General features: G+C 41.4%; 1 protein-coding gene across 3 annotated transcripts in view; it reads right to left on the minus strand.

Moving 5' to 3' along the window:
- Positions 1-23,416, minus strand: part of SPEN (spen family transcriptional repressor) — an 88,553-nt gene that overhangs the window by 39,366 nt on the left and 25,771 nt on the right. For all 3 annotated transcript variants that reach the window (XM_029065449.2, XM_029065447.2, XM_029065448.1), the window contains one exon: positions 22,412-22,888. In XM_029065449.2, the coding sequence (XP_028921282.1) occupies positions 22,412-22,888 (477 nt within the window). The remainder of the gene's footprint in view (positions 1-22,411; positions 22,889-23,416) is intronic.

The following is a 23,416-nucleotide window of genomic DNA, read 5'->3' on the forward strand; positions in this document are numbered from 1 at the left end:
AGATCATCCTGTCCATGATCTTCTTAATTGTGCAGATTGTGCCCACTCTCAGCTTCTACCCTTCTAAACTGAAGAGTCCTTGCTTATCACCTTGACTGCCCTTTTTTTTAAAAAAAATCTTCCCTAGCTCGACTATAATCATCCTAAATGAGGTAACCAGAACTGTCTTTAGGATTTCAGGTATAATGGTGCATCACGGTTTTATTTAATGGCAAAACTTTGCCTTTGGACTTGCTTTCTAATCATTTCCTGTGCCCTGCGTGGTTAACCTTTTTGGCTGTTGCTTGTCCCAAGATTTTTTCCCCTGAAACTAGATTGATAGTTGTGAGGGCAATTATTTCATTTCAATTGGAGAGTTTAATGATATTTATTCCCTAATAGTGGTTTTAGCAAGTGACCACTATAGGCAGTTAACATTAAGGAGCCCAAAGCTCGTTTCATGAACAAGAAGTCTTTAAGACATTACAAGTTAAAATAAATGGCACTTATAACCTTTTAAACTTTCCTCCTCCTTTCTGATTTACTTCACATCACAAGTCACCTTTGTGGCATTATCTCAGGACCAGGCATGGTGGGGGTGAGGGGGACGGCGCAAAGCAGGGAGACAACAACCTAAACACAGGAGCCGGGGGAAACCAATTTAAAATCCATTAACGACAACTGCACTGTGCAACCTGACGATATAAATATATTAATAAATGTAGCTATGCTTGTCACTGCACAATTCTGAGTAACTTGGGAAAAAATATGGCAGCAACTTTGGTTCAGGAATCAGTTCCCCAGTTATATTATTTTTTTGTATGAGAAAATTAATTCCAACATACTCTGACTTAAAACAGTTTTCGAGAACCAATTGTGTTGACAGTGAGGACTTATAGTAGTAGACACAAACTACACTTCATAACTGGGCAAGAAAAAGTTCCCTGCAGCAAAACTATGAGTAAAAGTCACACAGAGCCACAATAAAGGACATGAATTTGTACCCTGTGAAAGAGATGAATTTACAATTATATCACCTCTCTTTAGCAACCTAAGAGAACTATGCTTGGGCAAAATAAAAATGGGGGCTGGGGAGAAGAAGACTGGGTTTTTCCAGGTACAATAAATCTGGGGTAGTGGAAAGGGAAACTTCATTTTAGTTAGAAACCTAGAATGAGCCCTATCGGGTGCTGAGTAAAGTCAAAACACTGTTTTCCAAAAATATGCTCCCTGCTCCACAAGAACTAGAATTTAGCTCACCAGTCTTGGCAACGGATTATAAACTGCAATCCACAAATGAATGCATTAACTGGCAAAACTGACAAAATACTGATGGGAAAGTCAACTTTCATCTCATTATGGTTTAAGGGGGCCTGGGGGAGAGGAGGAGGTGGCTAAGAGAGCGCCTGCTGGGGCTATGCCATAAGTGGTGATGGGTTTTTAACAGGATGCACCACCAAGAATCGCCTGAAAAGTAGCTGGCTAGTGTAGGGGGGCAATGGTGTGGTAGTACTATACTGCAGTCACTTTGGCCTTAAATAGGTTCTGCCAGTCAATCGCATTTATTGAGCACTTACTGTGTGCAGAGCTTAAGTGCTTGGGAGATTGCAATAGGACTATATAACAGACACACCCTGGGCCACAAACTCTGGTGGGCACATCTCACTCTGAGGCTCCCCGTCCAGCCACTTGCCCGCTGTGCTCCAGGGCCCTGTGGGAACTGGGCTGGCAGGGAGGATGCGGGGGCAGGGCCACTGGGCAAACCTGCCATTCATTCGATCATATTTGAGTGCTTACTGTGTGCAAAGCACTATACTAAGTGCTTGACATCATAATGCTCCTTGCTCAGGGATATTCTCGGCCCCTAGGTTTTCCAGTCCAAAGCCCTATGGTGACCACTGAGGAGTCGAGCAGGACTAGTGCTCCTGGACGTCCTTAAGAACTAACCTGCATGAATAAGGGGCAAGACTCTTGGTTAAAGTCTAACCTGCAATCTGAGAAACAGCGAGGCCTAGTGGATACAGCAAAGGCCTGGTAGTCAGGAGGACCTGGGTTCTAATCCCAACTCTGCCACTTGTCTGTTCTGTGACTTTGGACAAGGCACTTGGTTTCTCTGTGCCTCAGTTACCTGACCTGTAAAAACAGGGATTAAGACTGCGAGCCCTATGTGGGACAAGGACGTTTCAAACCTGATTAATCTGTATCTACCCCAGCACTTCGAACTCTGTGCCTGGCACAGAGTAAACACTTAATACCATTAAAAAAAAAATCTTACTGCTCAAAACAAGCATCTTAATAATAATAATAATGGTATATATTGATATTTACTATGTGCCAAGCACTATACTAAGCACTGGAGTAGATACAAGAGAATCAGGTCCCATATGGGGCTCAAGTCTAAGAAGGAGGGAGAACAGGTAGTGAGTCCCTGCTTTGCAGATGATGGAACTGAGGCATAGAGAAGGTGAGTGACTTGCCTAAGATCACCCAGCAGGTAAGCGGCAAAGCTGAGATTAGGCCCCAACTCTTTCCACTAGGCCATGCTGCTTCTCTAGTAGTACTTATTAGCCTCAGTAAGGTGTTTTTTTTTTTCCCTCATGGAGTAATCTTCAGAGGGTGAAGTGTTTTCTTCACTCCACCTATGTCAGGGATATTAAACTAACAGAAGCCTGAAAGTTTAGGGTCTTTCCAACATTGTATGTTCTTAGTTCTACATTCTACTTACTGTCAGTTCTCCCATAACGTGGGGGTTGAATTCTTGGAGAATCCCACGATATGGCCAATTCATGTTTTAGTAAGCAATCAGGGGTAATGACTGAGTGCTTATTTTGTGCTGAGCACCGTACTAAGGGCTTGGAAGAAGACAATCAATCGATGGTATTTATTGAGCATTTACTGTGAATAGAGCACTGTACAAAGTCCTCGGGAGAGTACTTTTTTTAACGGTACTTTTAAGCACTAAGCATTACTCTAAGCACTGGGGAAAATACAAAGTTTATCAAGTTGAATCCATTCCCTATCCCAAATGGGGAGGAGTTTAAGTAAGAGGGAGAACAGTTAGTTCCCTGTCACAAGGAGTCCCCACTCTAACAAGGGAGACATTTTGAAAATGAAAATTACCTGGCCTCTCGACAATTGTACGTCTTGTGTTTCTACAGTAACAATTGTTTGGCTTAAGCTCACCGTTAACACAAGACTTTGGGGTCCTGAATAAGAGTAAAGAGACCACGAGAACTATCAAGTCGAATGGAGTTGCTATTCACTCAATCTTATTTACTGAGCGCAGAGCACTGTACTACGCCCTTGGGAGTGTACAACAATAACAGACATTCCCTGCCCACAAGCTTACTGTCTAGAGGGGGAGACAGACATTAATATAAATAAGTTACAGATACGTACACAGGTGCTGTGGGGCTGGGGAGTGGGGGATGAATAAAGGGAGCAATTCAAGGTGTCGCAGAAGGAAGTGGGAGATGAGGAAAGAAAGACTCAGGCAGGGAAGACCTTTTGGAGGAGATGTACCTTCAATAAGACTTTGTGGGGAGGTAATTGTCAGATATGACGAAGGGCGTTCCAGGCCAGAGGCAGGATGTGGGTGAGGGGTAGGGGGACAAGATGGATGAGATTGACAGGTGACACAGACAAGACCCCTGCCCTGAAGTAGCTTACAATCTAATGATAGTCAGGGAGCACACATGCCCTAATTCTGGCATTGCGTTATACCCAAAACATACTGAGAAGAACACATTCTGCAAGAACTGACTGTACCTGCTAAACTTTCATTTGTGAGAGTAAAAAAGATTTACAGCTAATTATGAAATACATTTTACATTTTAGTTTGTTCCAAGATACTGGCAAAGGAGCGGTTGTTCCAGACTTCCTTGTATAGGAAAATGGAGAACAACTAAGTGTTGACAAATTTATCAGTTTCCCAACAGTTGCCTGGATGAGTTTCATTCTTTTAAAGCCATTACCCTCTTTGATGTGGGTGGCCAATATAAATCAGAAAAACTTTTAAAACACTGTGGAAAAGTTGTCTGTGAGCATCTATAGCAATAGAGTTCCCAGTGTTTCAGTATTAATATTAAATGGGAATCTTTCAATTAAACAGGAGAAAATCGGTTTTCCCAAATTTTTTTTTGTTTTTTGCTTGTCATTCAACTTTACTGAACAGGGAAAAAAAGCCCAACGAGGCAGGCAGCTCAGCAGAGGTATAGCTGAAAAGCATTGGAGTTTTCTGCCATGTTGCTTATTCTGAAGAAAAATCACTGATGAAGTAATATGAGAAAACAGAACCCAGACCAAATTACAGCTTTAGAAAGGCCAACTTTACAACTTCAAAAGAATAAAGAGTTTGCAGATCTGCAATCTCTTTTTGACCATGATAACTACTAAGCATTTATCATCTCTTCAGAGGGGCCATCTTCACTAAAATCCAGTCTGACCTCAAGACGAACATGACACTTCTCAGTGTCTTACTTTGGGCATCCCCTATCTATCCCCATACCAGTCCCAAATGACAAATTATGCCTAAGTGATAGAAAGTTCAAATGAGAAAACATCCTGAAAAACTTTTTTTTTAAGAAACATCAATAGTTAATTTAGGAAGTGAAATATTCCAAAACAGTCATTTAACCTTTGTGATTAGAACAGCAGGAAAGCCACACAGTTAAAGGGCACACAGTTGACCTTAAATGACATTTTTCAACAAACCACATTCCAGTTGGGGGCCTGACCTTTTTTTTATTCACATAATCAATAACTGGATTTGGGTCAAGACAAAGCTCCATAAAAAGGTGTTTTCTGAGCATTGCAAATCCAGATGAATTTAATCACCACCAAAAAATTCCTTATTTAGTCCCTATCTCAGATTTAAAAGAAATCCTTTAATTGCTGCATAATTCTCAAGCACTTGAACACATCAAAAGCTTCAGTAGTCCCCTGATATAAAAACACAGCCTTGTTAATCTACAGACAAGCCTTCCCAATCAGATTAATCTAGGTGAGAGAGAAGTGGGCTGGGAATTCCAGGGACCCCACATGTAGCTGCAGCTCCACAATGACTTGAGGTCCTGCTTCCCCTATTTGTAAAGCAGGAATAGATCACCCCCCCCTCTTGCCTCACAGTGATATTATGGGGGGGGGGGGGAGGATTGGAAAAAAAAACTATGCCTGTGCTCACCATCATCAGAAATATACTACACAAAATTCAAAGCATTATTTTGCAGTCTTTCCATCTTTTGTGTGGCTTGTTCACTGATTTTTAAGGCCCAGTCCCCCTACTGGTAATGTATCTAAATTAATTAATGGTATTTATTGAGCACAATTATTGAGCTCATATTGTGTCCAAAACATTGTACTAAGCGCTTGGAAAAGTGCAATTCAACAGAGTTGGAAGATGCAATCCCTGCCCACAAGGGCCTTACAGTCCACATTAAACTAGGTTAGGGATAGAGGGAAGAGGAGACTATAAGGATATTTACATAACTATTGTGAAACTGGGGTAAGATCAGTTGTAACTTCATAATGTTACTGACCTTTCCCAATATGGGAGTGGCAAGACTACATTGATAAAATGGCTTCTAAGAATGTTAAAACCGAAGGAAAATCTGTTCTGTGAAACAATATGGTGTTGCACAAAGAATATGGCTGATAACAAATGGAACCTAAAAACAACTGCAAATTGCTTTTCACCTCTGTGCTCTCCTTTCCCCAAACTACAGCCACATAAGGTTTTCTTTCAAGTCTCAATTCATAAAAATCAACTGTAACAAAGTGGGTCTTCTAGTTGGTAACATTTAATTAGTTCTATCCCTGAAATGTGCTTCTAAGGAGGATTCTACAAAACTCATGATTGGGTTTCTCTAATTATTGGATAACTGATTTTAGAAGAAACCAGGACTTTTCCTCCTTTTTACAGAAAGCTCGAGAATTAATCCGTAAGCAGAAATTACATTTATTTCTGAAAAATTTGAGTTTGAGGAAAAAAATACAAAGCGAGTGATTCTTTTTGTTCCTTAGCAAAAAGCGATGAAAGAGTTCAAACTGGTCAATGGAACAGGCTTCCTGCTGTTTTAGTCAATAGGAGACTGTGCTGAAGCAAGGGATATCACGACCTGCCTTAGCCTTGTGAAATTGTAAAAATTGGGACAACTGCAGTTCTCAGAATTGATTTCCAAGTCCTGAGTCAGCTTGCAACTGCTGCTATTGCTGTCTTTATTACTGAAACAGAAATAAGGAAACACTGAAAGCCTAGAGTTTTTATAAATTACCCCAAGAGTACTAACAGCTGTGTGTTTCTTAACTTCCTCTCTACAAATTAAGCCCTCCTCTAGTCAGAGATGAGAAAAAGCCATCTAAATTCTTTTCACTTGTTTCACAGAAAGCAAAATTAAGATAGAGTCCAGAACCAAACAAACATGCATCACAAGCTGAAGTTTATAATGGAACTACTGTATAATTTTTTTTTCAAACCCAGCCACCAGAGAACTTCACATAAAAGTAACCAAGAATTGCTCATGATTCAACCCACTAGTAAGAATGACTTCTAATCCTAACCCACAAAAGAAGAGATAAATCCACTGGACGGCATTTATGAGCATCAAATAAATCTACAAACATTATTCGTTGTGCTAAGAGAAAAGTAATCAAGCAATCTCACGCAACAGCTATCTTTTCTCATGTCATTCTTTCAATATTTCTGGAATGCAAGATTATCAGCATCTATTTCATTCGATGTGCATTTAGTGACTGCTTAGTGTGTGCAGAGCAGTGATTTAAGTGCTTGAGAGAGTACAATAGACACAATCCCTGCCCTCAAACAGAACTTCCCGCCAAAAGATTTCTGGGCACAACTGAAATTCCATTAAAACGTTTTAACCTCTTATGGTCTTCTGAACTCTGAATGTATCTAAAAAATATAAATCTGTGTTCTGACTAGATTTACTGAAATGCCAAAGTTTTGGAAAGGTTCTGCTCATAGCAATAGAAATTTGAACTCAAAATACTCTTGCACTTTGTATGGTCCAATTTATTATACAAACAAATCACATGATACCAGTTATGTTCCTTGAAAGTGTGGTTGACTCATTAATGGCTGGATTTGTAGGGTACATTATCCCAGAGGCCTACCATTATAAATCAGAACCTGACCCAAAAATCCAGGGAAAATATGACATTCCTTTATTGTGAAATTCCCACAGCACTACCTATTTTTATAACTTTATATTCAGTTGTTTCCCCTACCTGTAATTTATTTTAAAGGCCATCTTGCTAATTAGACTTGTAAACCTTTTGTGGGCAAGGATAGTGTGTACTTACTCTATTGTACTCTCCCAAGTGCTCAGTACAGTGCTTTACACACAGTAAGCCTTCAATAAATACCAATGATATGAAAGTATACTACAGACTGTAGACTATATTCCCTCTAGACTGTAAACTCGTTGTGGGCAGGGAAAGTGTCTGCTATATTGTTGTTTGTACTCTCCCAAGCACTTAGTACAGCACCCTGCACTCAATAAATGATTGACTGATTGCTATACTGTAACATGACGCCTCTCTTAAATGGTGTAATCTTTGTTAAAGTAATGGAAAGCACATCACAACAGTAACTATATGAAAAGTTGTAATATAATTATGAATCTTTGCAAGTGGCTGCAAGAATACAAATTTATACTGCTGACTTTGAAAGTGGCCTTTCAAACACTGGTGAAGAATCTGCCCAACTTTGGATGACCAGCACCATTTCTCTTCCTAAACTATACTGAAGCTTACTAATTTTGTAATAACAACAATAACAATTGTTAAGCACTTACTATGTGCCAAGCCCTGTATTAAGTGGTGGGGTAAATAAGGCTGATCAGGTCGGACACAGTCCTAAAGGGGAGAAAAAATAAAATATCGAATCCCCATTTTCAGATGATGAATCTGAGGTACAGATAAATTAAGATCACACCACAGCCAAGTGGCAGAGCGGGATCAGAACTCAGGTCTTAATCAGTGGTTTTTTATTGAGCGCTCACTGTGAGTAAAACCCTGTACTAAGTGCTTGGGAGAGGACCGTTCAATAGAATAGGTAATCACGATCGCTGCATTCATGGAGCTGACAGTCCAGTGGGTCTCGACTCATCTGTGCACCTCTGAAGTTACTGCAAAGCAGGCCAGGTGAGCCATGTTTCCAGACTGAGTAGTAGCAGCCCCTGCGTCTCCTCCCGTCTTCTCTGGGCGCCACCTTTCCCCTCCCCTCTCCTGCTCCCAGCAGCTCTTCTGCTCTCCGTGAACAACACTCTACTTTCAGCAGTGCTTTTGATCTTTCGTTCGCTTTTAATTTTAACCTTAGAGGCTACCATGACAGCCATTAACACTTCCCCTTCGGTGACTTCCAGTCTTTCCCAACAGAGCCAAAGCTGAGAACAGAGGCAGGGGTGGATAAGGGCTGGAGCGGCCATTCGGGTGTCCACACATCCCTTCCCAAGCAGCATGGCTCAGTGGAAAGAGCACGGGCTTTGGAGTCAGAAGTCATGGGTTTGAATCCCGCCTCGGCCACTTGTCAGCTGTGTGACTGTGGGCAAGTCACTTAACTTCTCTGCGCCTCAGTTACCTCATCTGTAAAATGGGGATTAAAGACTGTGAGCCCCACGTGGGACAACCTGATTCCCGTGTCTACCCCAGCGCTTAGAACAGTGCTCTGCACATAGTAAGCGCTTAACAAATGCCAACATTATTATTATTGCTTTGGTCTGTCCCTGTCTTCTTATTCCACCGCCGGAGCTGGGCCTTCAAGTGTCCTAAGCGCTTAAGTACTCACTCAACCCACTCATCACCTCCCTCTACAGGTAAATGTACGTGACACTTCCATTTCCCTATAAGGGTGAAAGCTCCTTGAAGGCAGGGATGATGTCTTCCAAGACTACTGTACTCTCCCAAGTGATTAGGACTATGCTCTGCACTATGTTGGTGCTCAGTGAATACTACTGATTAACTGAAGTGAAAAAGTAAAATGGGGGGGTACGACTGTGCCCTATGGCTTTGCAGTGGTATCTGCTGGCAACATCACTGGCTGGCCTTAGTTTTTTTAAAAAAAAGAAAATGTTGAAGTGTGTGGGGAGGATCAGGTTTTGGGGGCAGGGGGCAGAAATCCATTGGGAGCAGGGCAGAGCATTTGGGTGGTGAGGGAATTATCTCCAAAGAATTGGACTGTGGTAAATTAGCACATTCCAAAGGACATATGGGGTGCTCAAAAGCTGTACATGTCTTTCTTCAAGACAAACCTTGCAACAATTAAATCCACTCTCTTTCTTCTGCCTCTAGTCTAGGCTCTGATTGTCATGGGGGGAAAAAAAAATCTATTAACGGGCTAAACTTTCAGCAAGGCCTCATTCTAGCAACTCGTAATGTTTGTACAGCAGCAAGTGATAAATGGAGAAACTCGGCTCCTTGAAACATCCAGTGAGTGGTTAACGATAATCACAAAGGACTAAATTCAATGAAGGCCTTGGGGATAGTAAATTAACCTTGCTGTGGGTCTAGTGCAAAGGGCACCGTTCTGGGAATCCAAAGGCCTGGGTTCTAGTCCAGCATGGTGGGCAGGCCCAGTCGGAAGCCTAAAAGAGCGGGCTAATAATAAGGATGACAAAGACCACAATGGCTACCAAAACCACCACCTGGTGGGTCGTGGCCCCATGATGATGTATAATAACAGTAATAATAATATTTGCAAAACACTTACTAGGTGCAAAACACTGTATTAAGTGCTGGAGTGGATCCAAGTAAATAAGGTTGGATACAATCCATGTTTTAGTGGATTGTATTTAGTATTTAGATTGTATTTAGTTTTGAGTTTTAGTCCCCACTTTACAGATGAGGTAAGTGAGGCTCAGAGAAATGACTTGCCCAAGGTCACACAGTAGACAAGTGGCAAAGCCGGGATTAGAGCCCAGGTCCTTCTGTCTCCCAGGCCCGTGCTCTATCCACTAGACCGTGCTGCTTCCCAGCCCCTGTGGTCATTTCACCCCGCACACATAAACCCTTGGAAGGCCCTTTGCCATGAGCTGCATCTTGGCCAGCCAACTCGCCTGTTGCTCCCACTGCCCCAGAGGAAACATGATCGAGTGGGCAAAGAGAGGGCAAGTGGCACTTTGCAAAACCAATTCCTCTGCAAGGGCCTGGGCGCTTGTCTGACTCTTGTCCCTGACAGGATTTTCAATCATTCCACCTAGCTGCACATCATCTATAAACACAGTTTACTAATGGGGTGAGGTCAGTGATATTGCTTAATATGAAAACAATTCTATCACAATTCCATTTGCCAGGCTGTAATCCTTTCTCCCCCTCTAGACTATAAACTCTGTGGGCAGGGAATGTGTCTGTTCATTCATTCAATCAATTGTGTTTATTGAGTGCTTATTGTGTGCCAAGCACTGTACTAATGGCTTGGGAGAGGACAATCTAACAACAGACACATTCCCGGTCCACAATGAGCTCACGGTCTAGAGGGGGGAGGCAGACATTAATATGCATAAATAACTTACAGATAAATTTACTGTTACACTGTGCTCTCCCAAGCGCTTAAGTACAATGTTCTGCCCACGGTAAGCACTCAATAAATACAACTGACTGACTGGTCAAACACAGTTGCAGATTTCCATGAAGGAAGGGTGGACTGGCATTCTCTTGTACACACACTTGTATAAAAGCCTTCAGTGTATCTGAAGGCGCAGCCCTGTAAAATACATCTGTAATGAGTACCTGATAACTGTAAGAACTTTAAATCCCCTGAGAACCCCAACTATAAACCTTTATTGTTCTCAAACCCGGATGAACTAAGACTTGTCTTTTCTCTTTCATAACATTCTTTCTGATCAACCCTAAGCTAATTAGGGTTGGCAATTAGCAAAGTGTAGTAACCCATACTTCTGCTCTGACACACGCAACAGGGTCAAAAGTTGTCCCAAAAAGCATGGCTTTTGTAACCTCGAGAGTTCTGGAATGTAGGCTTATTTAGCAAGCTGGATCTCTGAGCTGATTGTTCTAATACCACTGATCTAAATGGAAATGGGATCAGTTACTGGTGACTCGGTTGTATACATTAACTTGTTGCAAGGCTACGTGGCAACCTGTGACTAAGAATGACTTGTCCCTCTTTGAGTCTAGGACAAGCAAGTACAAAGATACTCTGTAGGAATTCTCTTTGTGTAATTATAGTGGAGGCTAGCCATTAAATGTCTTACTTGAAACTTAGTTAAAACTTAGATAAAGAGGAGATAAATGGAATAGTATGAAGAACTTCTCAAACTTTGCTCTCCCATTTCATGAACAGATTTGTCAGCAGTTTCTACTTGTACAAACACGCAATGGGCCCAGGATTCAAAGAGGGTGGGGTGACATAATCCTCTTTCCACATATTTACACCGAGTCCGCAACCTTGGCCTTACAGGCCTTTTGTGTTTTTATTCCAAAAGTGTGCTGGAATGCAAATTCATGACATTCCTGGCATTCTCCCAAGACTCTGAAAGTCTGCCACTCAAAAATCTCTGGCCTGTATCAAGCTTGTATTCTACTAAAGTTGAAAACGCAGCACGGACATGATGAGTGTCAACCTAAGAAACGAAAACCTCCCAAGCAACGACCACAAAACCTTTTAGAAAACCCACTACACGTCCCACTCAAGTGATAAATTGTTAAAAACACACAGCCATAAAGAGCTGACGTTGCACAACCATTGTCCCCACCCCCCACCCCAATTACTCTTGCTTTACAAATCTAGAAAATTGTTCTCTACTAGAAAGATTCAAACCTGGGAAGAAACTGCAAGTCAGGATTGAGCCAAAATGACCGAACACTATACAATTTGAGGGAACAAGACAGCAATAAATCGATTTACTTTTGTTGTAGCCTGTGTCGTTCCTGAACCAAATTCATAGGGAAGGGGATTTAGGATTTCAACCCATTTAAGTAGCTTTTGTCATTTAAATGTTGTCCCAATTACCACATTCCCTTACTCTACAGGATACCGTCATTTCCTCCTTTAGTGTAGAATCATATTTCCTCCTGTTGATGGTCTTTGTTTTTGCCAATATCGCTAACGCTCAAAAAGGTGCTAAAAATCCTTCCTGGAGGAGATCTCCAATCCCAAATGCTCTGAAGTACACTTCATCTTCCTTCCTACAATTTCTATAATAGGGCAGTGCAAGTTACTTGTCCGGTTGGTTTACTGGCAGATTGTTTTAATACTGCAACACCTATTGAAAACACAGATATCATTCCTGAAATGGCTTACTGTACTTGGTAAATATGTACTCTTTGGGGCAGATTACTCTTGAACTAGTCTTATTTCATTCACGCATATTAAAGTGGGTACTCTTACTAAATAATCGAGAAACACCTTGTTTACTGGGGCCACGAAGAGACCCATATTGACTATGTCCTGTTCAGATCCAGTAATTTGACTGAACGAGCCTGTGATGGGAATGCATATTAGGCCTAAGTGGATTCAACAACTCTCCTGACATGGAAATACTCAGTTTTTAAAAGTAGAAAAATTTTGAACAATTGACATCTACAACTGTTCCTCATAAACTGTTTCAAAAAGCAATTTAATTGGGTTTTCTAAAGATATTTGACCCTTAAAAATTCCAGTTAAAAATGCATTTAAATCTTACTCCTGAGAATGCAAGTTAATTTATTTTTTGGCCTAACTGTCTTTGCAGGACATGCAAAATTCCCTCAGGGCTCTGAAAAGTGAGTATACCCTAAATGTATTTTGGACTGACCATTTCCAAGTCTGCCAAATACAGCTATCTGGAAACCAAGTGCATTGCTAGGCCCAAGATTTCATAAAATTACTTCCAGCTGAGATATAATCCACACAAAACAAATAAAATACAAGGGCCTTAGGAATGTTCCATTTTAAAATCCCCTCCCCACTTCTTCTCTTTATCCTTTAGAAGAATAGGAAGCATACCTGATCGTACAAAATACCTCCAGTGGACACTAGTTTGCTGGGAACTAAAGTCATTTTGAGATCGTGAAACCTCTCTAATAACCGAAATTGTACTTCAAATGGGAGTCCAAAAAGAAGCTTTGCCAAAATAAACAGCTGATAAACAATGCCTCGGCTAAGCAAGACCCAGCGCACGAGTGGAGACTTAATATAGAAACTCCCATTTATGGGAGATACCACTTTGTGAAAGTTTAGCACTTGTAAAAACATTTGCCATTGCCCCAAACTCTCAAAAAAAAAAAAAGCCACAATCCCAACAAGTTAAACTCACATCATTTCAGACCTGGATTTAAACAAAATGTATAGTCCTGCAGTTACATAACCAAGTATTATGCTTAACCAGTTATTTTCAGCAATAAAAGGACTAATTGGAAAGGAATATCTGTGTAATCTGCCTGATTCGTTTCCTCTTTTTATTTTTCCATTTGTTGATGAGGATTTTGAAATAAAAATGAAATTTTACATTATCAGAAGAAAACAGGTGTTAACGTAGTAAAATTACACAAAAAAATTTTCCTTGAAGTCTTTGTGGCTTCAAATAAAAAGGTTAGGCATTAGCATTGACAAACTCCCCAAATTTTGAAAGACTCCTACTACATTTCATAAACTATAAATACAAAACGTCTCCCACCTGCTAATATTTTTTTTTTACCATCGTTCTCTCCCACCATCCCAATCACACTTCTATTTTTTTAGAAATCCATTCAATTTTATGAGTGAAGGGAAAACGCTGGACATTTCAAAATGGCTGGGTTAAGGACCGACTATTTACCTTTTAACCCGGGGTTCATTTCATCCTTGTTTTTGAAAGAGCTGCTTTCACAGTTTAATAACTAGGCAGCTTGTTTCTGTTTTGTTTGTTTTTTTAAAAAAAGGCCCAGCGTTTAATTTCAGGCAGCAGCAGCATGATTTTAACCTTTAGAAACTGTACAGAAATTACTAGAGGGCGCTCTTTTTGCTTTCTCCAGGATTGGAAGCCCACCATCATAAAAAGATCCTAAATAAATAAAACGATCTTCTTGTAAGGAATTTTGCCCCGTTGGGGCATAAATCTAAATACAGCTTAAAACAAATTTTTTTTGTACTAGAGGATCAACCAGTTCTGCTGCTAAAGCAAAATTTTTCTGACATTTATGGATTCGAGCAGAAATGCTAAACTGTGACACGATTCTAAAAGAACGAAATTATTCCATGATTTAAGCAAATAGTGAAAAACTGGACGTAAGGGGAGAATGAACGGGGGACGGGAATCCCACTTACAAAGCAGGGTAGGAGTTAAACCAAGGAGTGTAGTAAGAGGGTTTTTTTCTTTGTCATTAAAGTCTCAAAGGACAAATAAACGCTTTAAAAATGAAAGCCATAAATTACACTTTTCTCTCAGCGGCTTTTCTGACTTCTCTTCTTTAGTGCCTAGTAAAGTAATGGGGCGACTAACTTTCTCTAAAGCTGCCCTTTGTTGTGGCTTGGAGCTATTTTACTATTCAAAGGACCTGTAAATTTTAGAAGTCATCTTTGGTCACAAAAGTAGTTACCTCAGTTGCCTCTACCTTTCATGTTGGGTTTCGCGGCCTAAATATCTCAGGTGAGTTTTCCTATCGGAACAATTCGTGCTCACACAACTAAATTACATTGTTCACGAAGCATCTAAGACTTCGGTCCTGAAACTTAAATGTTTAAGGGAATCTATTTGGCTACCGTTTAGACTTTGAGTCCGTTGTTGAGCAGGGATTGTCTCTGTTACGGAAGTGTCCATTCCAAGCATTTAGTACAGTGCTCTGCACACTGTACGCGCTCAATAAACACGATTGGGTATCGTTTTGGCTCGTTTGGATTTTTAAAAAATTACGGTTTTAAAGGCAAATTAGGTCCAGGTTGGTGGTGACCTTGGCTTCTTGCTCTGCATTTTTTGCCCTACTCACCCTGAAAAGTCCCCACCAACCACCCATTTTAGGAAAAAGCTCATTAGGCTTCCGGGGGCATCGGGAGACTATAAATGGGGAAGGGGTTCGAGGGAGATGGGGGAAAAAAAAGAGAGAAGGCGGAAGACTTAGAAAAAAGCAACCACGTGGCTCAGTGGGAAAAGCACGGGCTTGGGAGTCAGAGGTCATGAGTTCTAATCCCCACCCCGCCGCTTGTCAGCTGTGTGATTTGGGGCATCACTTGACTTCTCTGTGCCTCAGTGACCTCAGCTGTGTGACTTTGGGCATGTCACTTGACTTCTCAGTGCCTCAGTGACTTCATCTGTAAAATGGGGACTAAGACCGTGAGCCCCATGTGGGTCAACCTGATCACCTTGCATTCCCCCCCTCAGCGCTTAGAACAGTTCTTTGCACATAGTAAGCGCTTTAAAAAAATTAAAAAACCGAACCGCAGGGCTTCCAAGAGGCCTTCGTTATGAATTCCTTGACTATACACAAGGTTGGCCGGCACTGTGCTTATAAGGGTTGATTAGAGCAGAGGGAGCCGTGGTTGGGCCGTCTGGGGGGGGCGGGGTATTTGGGGAGGAGGGGGTTGCTGTTTGGTCCTCGTTTTGCAAAGGGGGGCTAAGGGCAGGGCTTTGAGCAATTGATTCCGTATGCCTCGGATGTTAATCTCCTCTCTGAAATACCCCCTCTTTAGGAACATATCCGGGTGAAATTGGCAACCACTTCACACTTGCGCCTCTGCAAGGCCCTCCCACCCCCCCTCGTTAACCACAGCCTCTCGCCCTGTCATGTGGTTGGAGCCCCCTCCCCTTTTCTCCCTCCCTCCCTTTTTTCCCTCTTTCTCTTTCTTCCCCCCCACCCTTCCCTGCTCGGCAGAAAGGCAGGCAGAATAAGGAAACGCAGCGCAGGCTCGGCCTCTGGGAGGTGGCGTGCAGCCAATTCGAGCTGGATGATTCCAGTTCAGACTGGTTCTGGAGACACAAACAAGCCGTGCCTTCGCTTTTCCACCTCCCCCCCCTTTTTACCCTCCCCCCCCCAGGCCTGCAAGCGATGGCCGTGGGTTCGCCGACCATCTCCACCAAGACTTTGCTTCCCGGGAACCGGCGGCTGGGAGAAGACCTGACGGTGCCGTCGCATCCTTGGGCGTCGGGCCTTCCACGACCATTCAGAAAACAAAACCACACTCCCCTTTTCCACAGGGACCAGGCGGAGGCTCTTCTCCCACTCGGATGCAAGAAATGGGAAGCCGAAGGCTCCACCCTCGTAGGACTCCCCACTGGCAAAAGCCGGCCGACTTGGCTGCCCGAACGGTGCCCCTAAAACGTTCAGGGGGCGCGGGGGAGAAAGGTAAAATTGGGGGGTGACCCCCTGCTCGACAGCCTACCGACCCTATAATGTAGTCAAGGCCGATGCCTCTGGACAATGTTAGGCGTCCGAGCCGCCACACAATCGGAGCAAGGTAAATAAAAAAAAAAAAGCAAAAATCCCCCAAAACCAACCTATTATGCGATGCACATTTTTAATAGATTACTCTAGAGAGCTCCAGATGATCTAATACGCTGTGCATGCTTTTTCCCCTTCCTTCCTCTCTCTCTCTCTCTCCACCCCTCCCCTTTTCTAAAGAGCCAATCCTTTTAAGCGTTCGGGTTCCTGTATTTCAGGAGGGGGGGATAAATATTTAATCCACCCCATACAATTAAACTGCTAATTGGCTTTTAGTGGTTTCCATCGCAAATTTCAATATGCAGGCTTCACTTAGGCGGCTGGAAGAACCAAGTGGTGGCATCACAATACATCTACAGCAAGATCTTTCTTCCCCCCTTTTCTGCAGATTCATATGCATTTTCAGTTAATAGGATTTGCTCTTTCTTAGAGATTAGTTTTCCAGAGACATGAAATGGACAGTGAAATAAAAATAGTACTGAAAGAAAACAAGAGAATGAGAGAGATTACTACAAAATCCATAAATTAAAAAATCACAGAATTGTTAAGATTTGGGCTGAAAAACCATTTCCTGGATTTAGGAAACCCATTATTTCATTTAAAAAGGAAAATGAGTAATCGGTTTCATAGATGTAGACATTACAAGACAATCTATTGTCCTTTCTCTATTTTCCTTCACATCTGCACTCCTCCACATATACAATTTTGATGTGAAAGGCAAAAGAGGGGGGGAAATATTTTACTCCTAAATAAATCCCTACATGTATGAATTTCTTTAACATCAAGGCTCACCACATTCAAACATTCCATTCACAACTAAATTTAGCATAAACTTCCAATGGTTTCATTCAACTGTCCCCAGCACAAAGTCTCATTTTTAAATCAAGTATATCATCTTGGCTGGCAAGTGGAATATGAGCAGCAAGTGAGTGTGTGGGGGGGAAGGGGGGTTAAAATTATGCAGTGAACTTAAATTAACTAATTTTTACTTTCACGCCAGCCACATGCAGCTGCAAAGAAAATCACCAAAAGAGATTATGCTTCTAATCACCAATTTCCCAAAACAGACTTAATTTTAGTTGCATCAGTTTTTCTAAGATTAAAATGCACTGATCTATATGATAGTGGATTTCCTTGGTATCCTGCATCCTAAAAAGTCAGTAACTCACAAATTTGGTTCCCAACTCTGAGAAGCAGTGTGGCCTAGTGGAAAGAACGTGGGCCTGGGAACCAGAAGGACTAGGTTCTAATCCCGGCTCTGCCAGTTGTCAGCAGGCAAGTGGAGGCAAGTCACTTAATTTCTGTGCCTCAGTTTCCTCATCTGTAAAATGGGAGTTCAATACCTGTTCTCTCATACTTAGACTGTGAGATCCACGAGGGACACCGACTGTGCAGCCTGATTAACTTGTATCTACTCCAGCGCTTACACCAATGCTTGACACCTAATAACCACTCAAATAGAACAATAATAACACCACAGCTGCTGCTTTAGAATGGGAACTGTTCTAGAGTTTAATAAAAGCCAATAGAATGAGGTAGCTACCTCCAACGATCTGCAGGTTCTCTGCCCATTCACCTGGTGTAATTGAGCTTATTCTACTAGTAACTTAAAACTCAGACAAATGCACCTCAGGAAGTATTCTAGTTTGTCTCAAATTTGATACGATGCTATGCGAGTGACTAACTGGGATCTCTATTAATGGTTTACAAAAATCAACAATGCTTTTTGCATACACTAAAACTGGCCAAATTTGGACATCAGTTTCCATTAGATACTGCACATGAGACCTAACAGTGCAGCTGGCTAGTAAATCAATATTATCCCTCCCCTCATCGCAAACACCCAAATAAATATTCTTAAAAAAAAAAAACCAGAGTGCAAGAAATTCCATCAGTCACCTCAACACATTCTATGCCACCCTTTCATAATGATCTTGTTCACCCCTTTCCATATCAGTGACAGACGTTTTCCCCAAGATGCAAGATCACTGAAATGCAGAAACATTTCCAGCAAGTGCTGGAGGGAATTATTTTAGCCCAATATGAACCAAAAAATGCAGGAAACCAGCTACTCTTTCAAAACTGTATGCTGGAAGGAAAAAACAACACTTATATTTGATGAAATTGCCCTCACCCATATCTCTACCAAGGAAATTGTAAAGAAATTCTAAATTCTACCTTCTTTGGTCTGTAGCACAGATATTGTTACTTTTTTTAATTATAAAAAAGGCCTTTCAGAACAGGGGCACCACATTCCTTTTTGCAGTCTAGGGAGGAAGAGAAGTCTCTTTAGGACAAGGAGAACTGTGTATGCCATAGTTGCTAGCTGAATGGAACGTCACATGGTCTACCAGTTTTTGTTAAATTCAGTAACTAAAAGCATTTGCCAAGACAAGCAATAACAAAAATCTTTCTTTAGCTCTGTGGTAATTGCAAACTAACTGCCACATACTCTTGTTTTCGGGATTTTTTTAAAAAAAGATACAAGTTTGCAACTTATAAGAGTGTATAAACTGTGTTTTATCAATAAGATTTCAGCCGGGATTTTTAAAAAGATACGTGCGATTTTCCTTTTCCTCCTACCCAACCCTTAAAAATCAAGATGAAAAAAGGAACCTCTGGAATATATTCTCTATGGTGAAAAGAAGTGCCACCACTTAACTATTAAAAGAAAAACCAAAAAACCCCACCCCGTGAGGTCTTTGTTGCTCAAAACTCAGTAGGTTGCGCTCAGAGTAACACTCAAACAGCATGAATCACACAGGCGTTTCACAGAAATCAGTTTTTCCTGTCTGATTACTCTGGAGAGACTGATGGTCTCTTTCACTTTCCCTCTTCCCAGCACCGCCCCTAATCATCTATGCAATTAATACTTTGCTATTTTCAACATAACCAATAATGAGAAATGAAAGGGGATTTTAATACACGAGGTTCACAATATATAATGTCAACTCAATCTTAAGAGCCAGAAACAACGGACCTGTTAAGGAAACCCTGTTCAGAGCCCTTTTTATACAAACCCCTGTGACCAAAATCTCATTCTTCTACCCTCACAGTTACTAGTGTGGTTTAATGAAAGTTATATATCGTAAACAAACAAGACAGCAGTCCTCCACAATTATTTTTCAAACATTATCTTTCCTCCCTACTGCACAGTATAATTAAGAAGTCGTCTAAACATTTAACTCTATGCCTAAAAGTAAACTTTTGCAGTTACCTGATATAAAACACAACTGACAACTGTGCATGGCAGTGAGGCGTAAAGACAAGAAACCAAATATGAAAAACAATGGAGGGAAAAAGAACTACTTTTGGTAACAGTGACTATTACATACCCACAGCATTCGTTAACATGCAGATTATTATTTCCTCCATCTGGACTGTAAATTCCTTGTGTTGATAGTATTTATCCCCTACTCTGCACAGAGGCCTGGCTACATTAAGTGTTTGGAAGACTACAATAGAATTAGTGGGCATTACCCCTGCCCTCAAGTACTTTTACAATCTAGCAAGGGGAGTCTTGAGCCTAAAATAAAATACAGATAGCTGGAAGAAATAGCACATTAAAATCTACATGTAAATGCTGCTGGGGTAAGGAGGGGGTAAATACCCAGGTGCTTAGGCGATGCTGAAATGGAAGGGGGCAGTTAGGGAGATGAGAAATTAACCAGTGCCAGTCCCCTAAAGGAGCTGAGATTTCAGAAGGGCTTTGGAGAGGAGGCAAGGAGGAGCCCCCTGGATTTGAGGGTTTAGGGAGTTTCAGGGAAGAGATCGGCAAATGAAGTGAGGAGGTCTTGAACGTGGACTGTGGGCTGGGGTGTAGGACGGAAAGGTGTGCTTTCTCCCAGATGCACTCCCAAACACTTTGTTCAGTAGGCACTTGGTGAACACCACTGAGACACTGACCCCAAACTTTCAAGATTTAAGAGCCATTAACAGTTACAACGGTCCGATTCCAATAACCTTTTATCTGGGATAAGAGCCGAGGAGACCAAAAATATACGGTCTGTTCGCAACGTTATTACGGAATTCTGGGTGATTTCTGAATAAACTTAATTTGCACTTAAACTGTTTCAAATGCATTCAACAGAAAAAATGTTGTGAATATGCAAAAAAAGAAAAAAATGTTGAGAAATCTAATTGGCACACCCTGGTGGAAACAAGTATGCTAATAAAGTAAATGAGTAAATATTAGAAGCTCTTAGGAATCCTTAGTTACTTTATTTCCATTTCTTTAATCAATAGATTCAAACACAAACTCTTTCAACAGAATTACCATTAAATAGTTCTTTTAAACGGGAGCAACTCCTTAAGTGGTCTATACAGTGACAAATAGAGAACACAAGGGCAGTAGCGATAAATTTCCACTATAAAGATCCAATTCACACCAGTTAAATGCTGTGAATAGTCTTGCAGAAACACAAGGTGTGTCTTTAAAAAGACTTCACAACTAGGCGTGCCATTAATCCAATGTTTACTCATTTGAAATGCATCGCTATGAATCTATTCACTGAATCAGTCTTAATTAAGCAGAAGGAAAAAAGCATTTTCCAGTAGATGGGCAAACAAAAACAAACAGGTAAAAGCAGCATATTTTAACCACTAGTCAATTGATACATAGCACCACTGTTTCTCTGAATGTCCTTGGGGGTTTCTGGAGACATGGCAAAATTCTACAATTAAACATCTTAGGGAACATTTAGGCAAATGGATTTATTCATTCGGTTGTATTTATTGAGCATTTATCTTAGCAGAAGATCAAAACTACTCCTGTGGATTTAGTGAGCATTTTTTGATTATGATTCACTTATATTTTCAAGGACACATATGAAATTAGACACTGGATGGGTTTTGAAAAACCTGATGGTTTCAACTACAAGGCATTTAACAACACCTTTAGCCTAATCAATTTTTTTTTCCAAAATGAAAAGGATAATGTCCATTCATCTAGTTGTTCTCTTTCATATCTGTATATAGTTGTCCTTTGTACTCAAAGAAGATGCACTGCTGATGAAATTGGCACCCATGTGGCTGAAAAGGCCTAATGAGGGACTCACAATTCCAACCACACTGCATACACACCCAAAGATTATTCCTTGCTGTGTTGTCATGGTGGGTGTTGGCAATCCCTGCATCTGTTTTCATTTTTGCTTCCTCGTCTCAAGATCCTTACAAGGATCATCTAATTCGGTCTGTCGAAAATCTACTGCTTTTGCATGGTCCCTCAGAAAATGGAGGAGAAAATACCATAAGAAGACCGCAATGCTATTCAAGTTGCAGTGTTGACCATCACACTATGAAAACTTCATCTTTTTTTATAAGAAACGTCCATAAAATAGCAATTTTAAAGTTTTTTCAGAACACCAAGTTATTTTTCAGTATGAATTTTACTTTTAATTTGTGATGGTTTCCAATTGTCGGTTTCTTCTACAGAATTCTAAGTTAGGAACACATCTTGCCCCTGATCTGGCATTTTCCATCCTGTTAAGATGATCTCTTTCCTCAACTTTGGAACGAAGCTACAACTTGAATTTTGAACATTATTTTGAAATTTAGGGAGTCGAAAAGTACTCTACGCATCTTGATGAGAGAACTACAGCCGAATGAATGAGTCTCTTGTGACTGAACAATAAATTCTTCCCTTTAACCGCATTTTCCTTGAAAGAAAGAATCGACCAAAATTAGAAAGTCATCAATTTTGTGCATTTAGTTCACAGGCACTTGGATTTCGAGGGTTTAGGGAGAAAAAGGTGAGGAATCTCTGGAAGAGATGCTTCCGGCGTAAACGTTGCCACCTCTCTTCCTTTCTTGAAGATCAACCGCCCAACTCCAGTTTCAGACCCGAGTCGAAATGACCATCTATGGAAATGCTCGTTTTCCATCAGATCCTGACCAACGGTCAGTTCCACGGTGGCGGATGACTTAGTTTCTGCTCTTGTTACATGTTATCCGGGGGGTGAGGGGGGGGGGATACAGACTCTTGTGCTGAATCAATTACTTTTAGAAACCGTTGACCCGAGACCGGTCTTACGCATCAGAGAGAACAAAAGGCCTTTCACCTTACCTGTCGCTGCTGGTACTGCTGCTGCTGCTGATCGAATCGCTACTGGACGATCTACTCCTAGAGCCGCTGCCGCTAGGGGACCTCGTGGGTCTAGACGCTTGGCTAGCCAGCCTCTGGGGAGACTGATTCCTAGACTGGGATGAGTGTGGTGAACGACTCCTGCTGTGCTGGTAATTCCGTTCTGGCCTTCTGCCTCGTACCTCCCGTGTAATGTCATCCCTGTAGATATCCCTGTGTACCACACTGGGTAATGTAAACTGCTCCCGGGCCCTAGGTTCGTAACGGGGATCGTGAGCGTCAAAGCGGTTTGGACTTCGACTCCGAGAAGTATAATAGAGCCCGTGTTGTAAAGTCCGCTCTCGAGGATCTCTATAGTAATCCTGATCGTAATGCCGTGTCCGATCAAATCCTCCCGTCCCCCGTTCATGGTGTCCATAGGCACTATGTTCATAAGCACGCTCCCTGTTATCTGAAGCCCTGCATTTAGGAGGGGGGAAAAATATTTAATCAATCAGAAAGGGGCAAGCAAAACTAAAAGCAATCATGCAAACATTCACCTCAGCACTGACTTTATTTTTGCAGTTCTGCTCTAATCAGCAGTAACCTAGTAAGCAAACACTGACAAGCTTAACATTTTACTCAACTCCAAAAGTTATTTTCTGATTCAGTGTAGCTGAGCAATCATTTTGTTTTGATATCTTGGGCTTTCACGACCAGAGCTGTACATAACAATGTAATACAAAGTAAAACCCGCAAATTTTTTTTTTTTTAAGTATAAGGAGGTATTCCATTTCTCACTTCACGCTTCGAAAGCGCTGGGCTGCATTATTATTTAGATTTCACTACAAATCTTCCCCCCATTCGAGGAAAAAACATTCGATAGAGCATCTTTGTCCATCTTTTCCTCCTGAAAACTCATCCTAAGAAATACGATCACAGTCGTGAAAGCCCCAGTGCAAAGCATGACCCAGCAATAAGAAGCCACTTCCAAAAAAGTGGGTTATA

This window comes from Ornithorhynchus anatinus, chromosome 5 (genome assembly GCF_004115215.2).
Source record: "Ornithorhynchus anatinus isolate Pmale09 chromosome 5, mOrnAna1.pri.v4, whole genome shotgun sequence".
NCBI lineage: Eukaryota > Metazoa > Chordata > Mammalia > Monotremata > Ornithorhynchidae > Ornithorhynchus > Ornithorhynchus anatinus.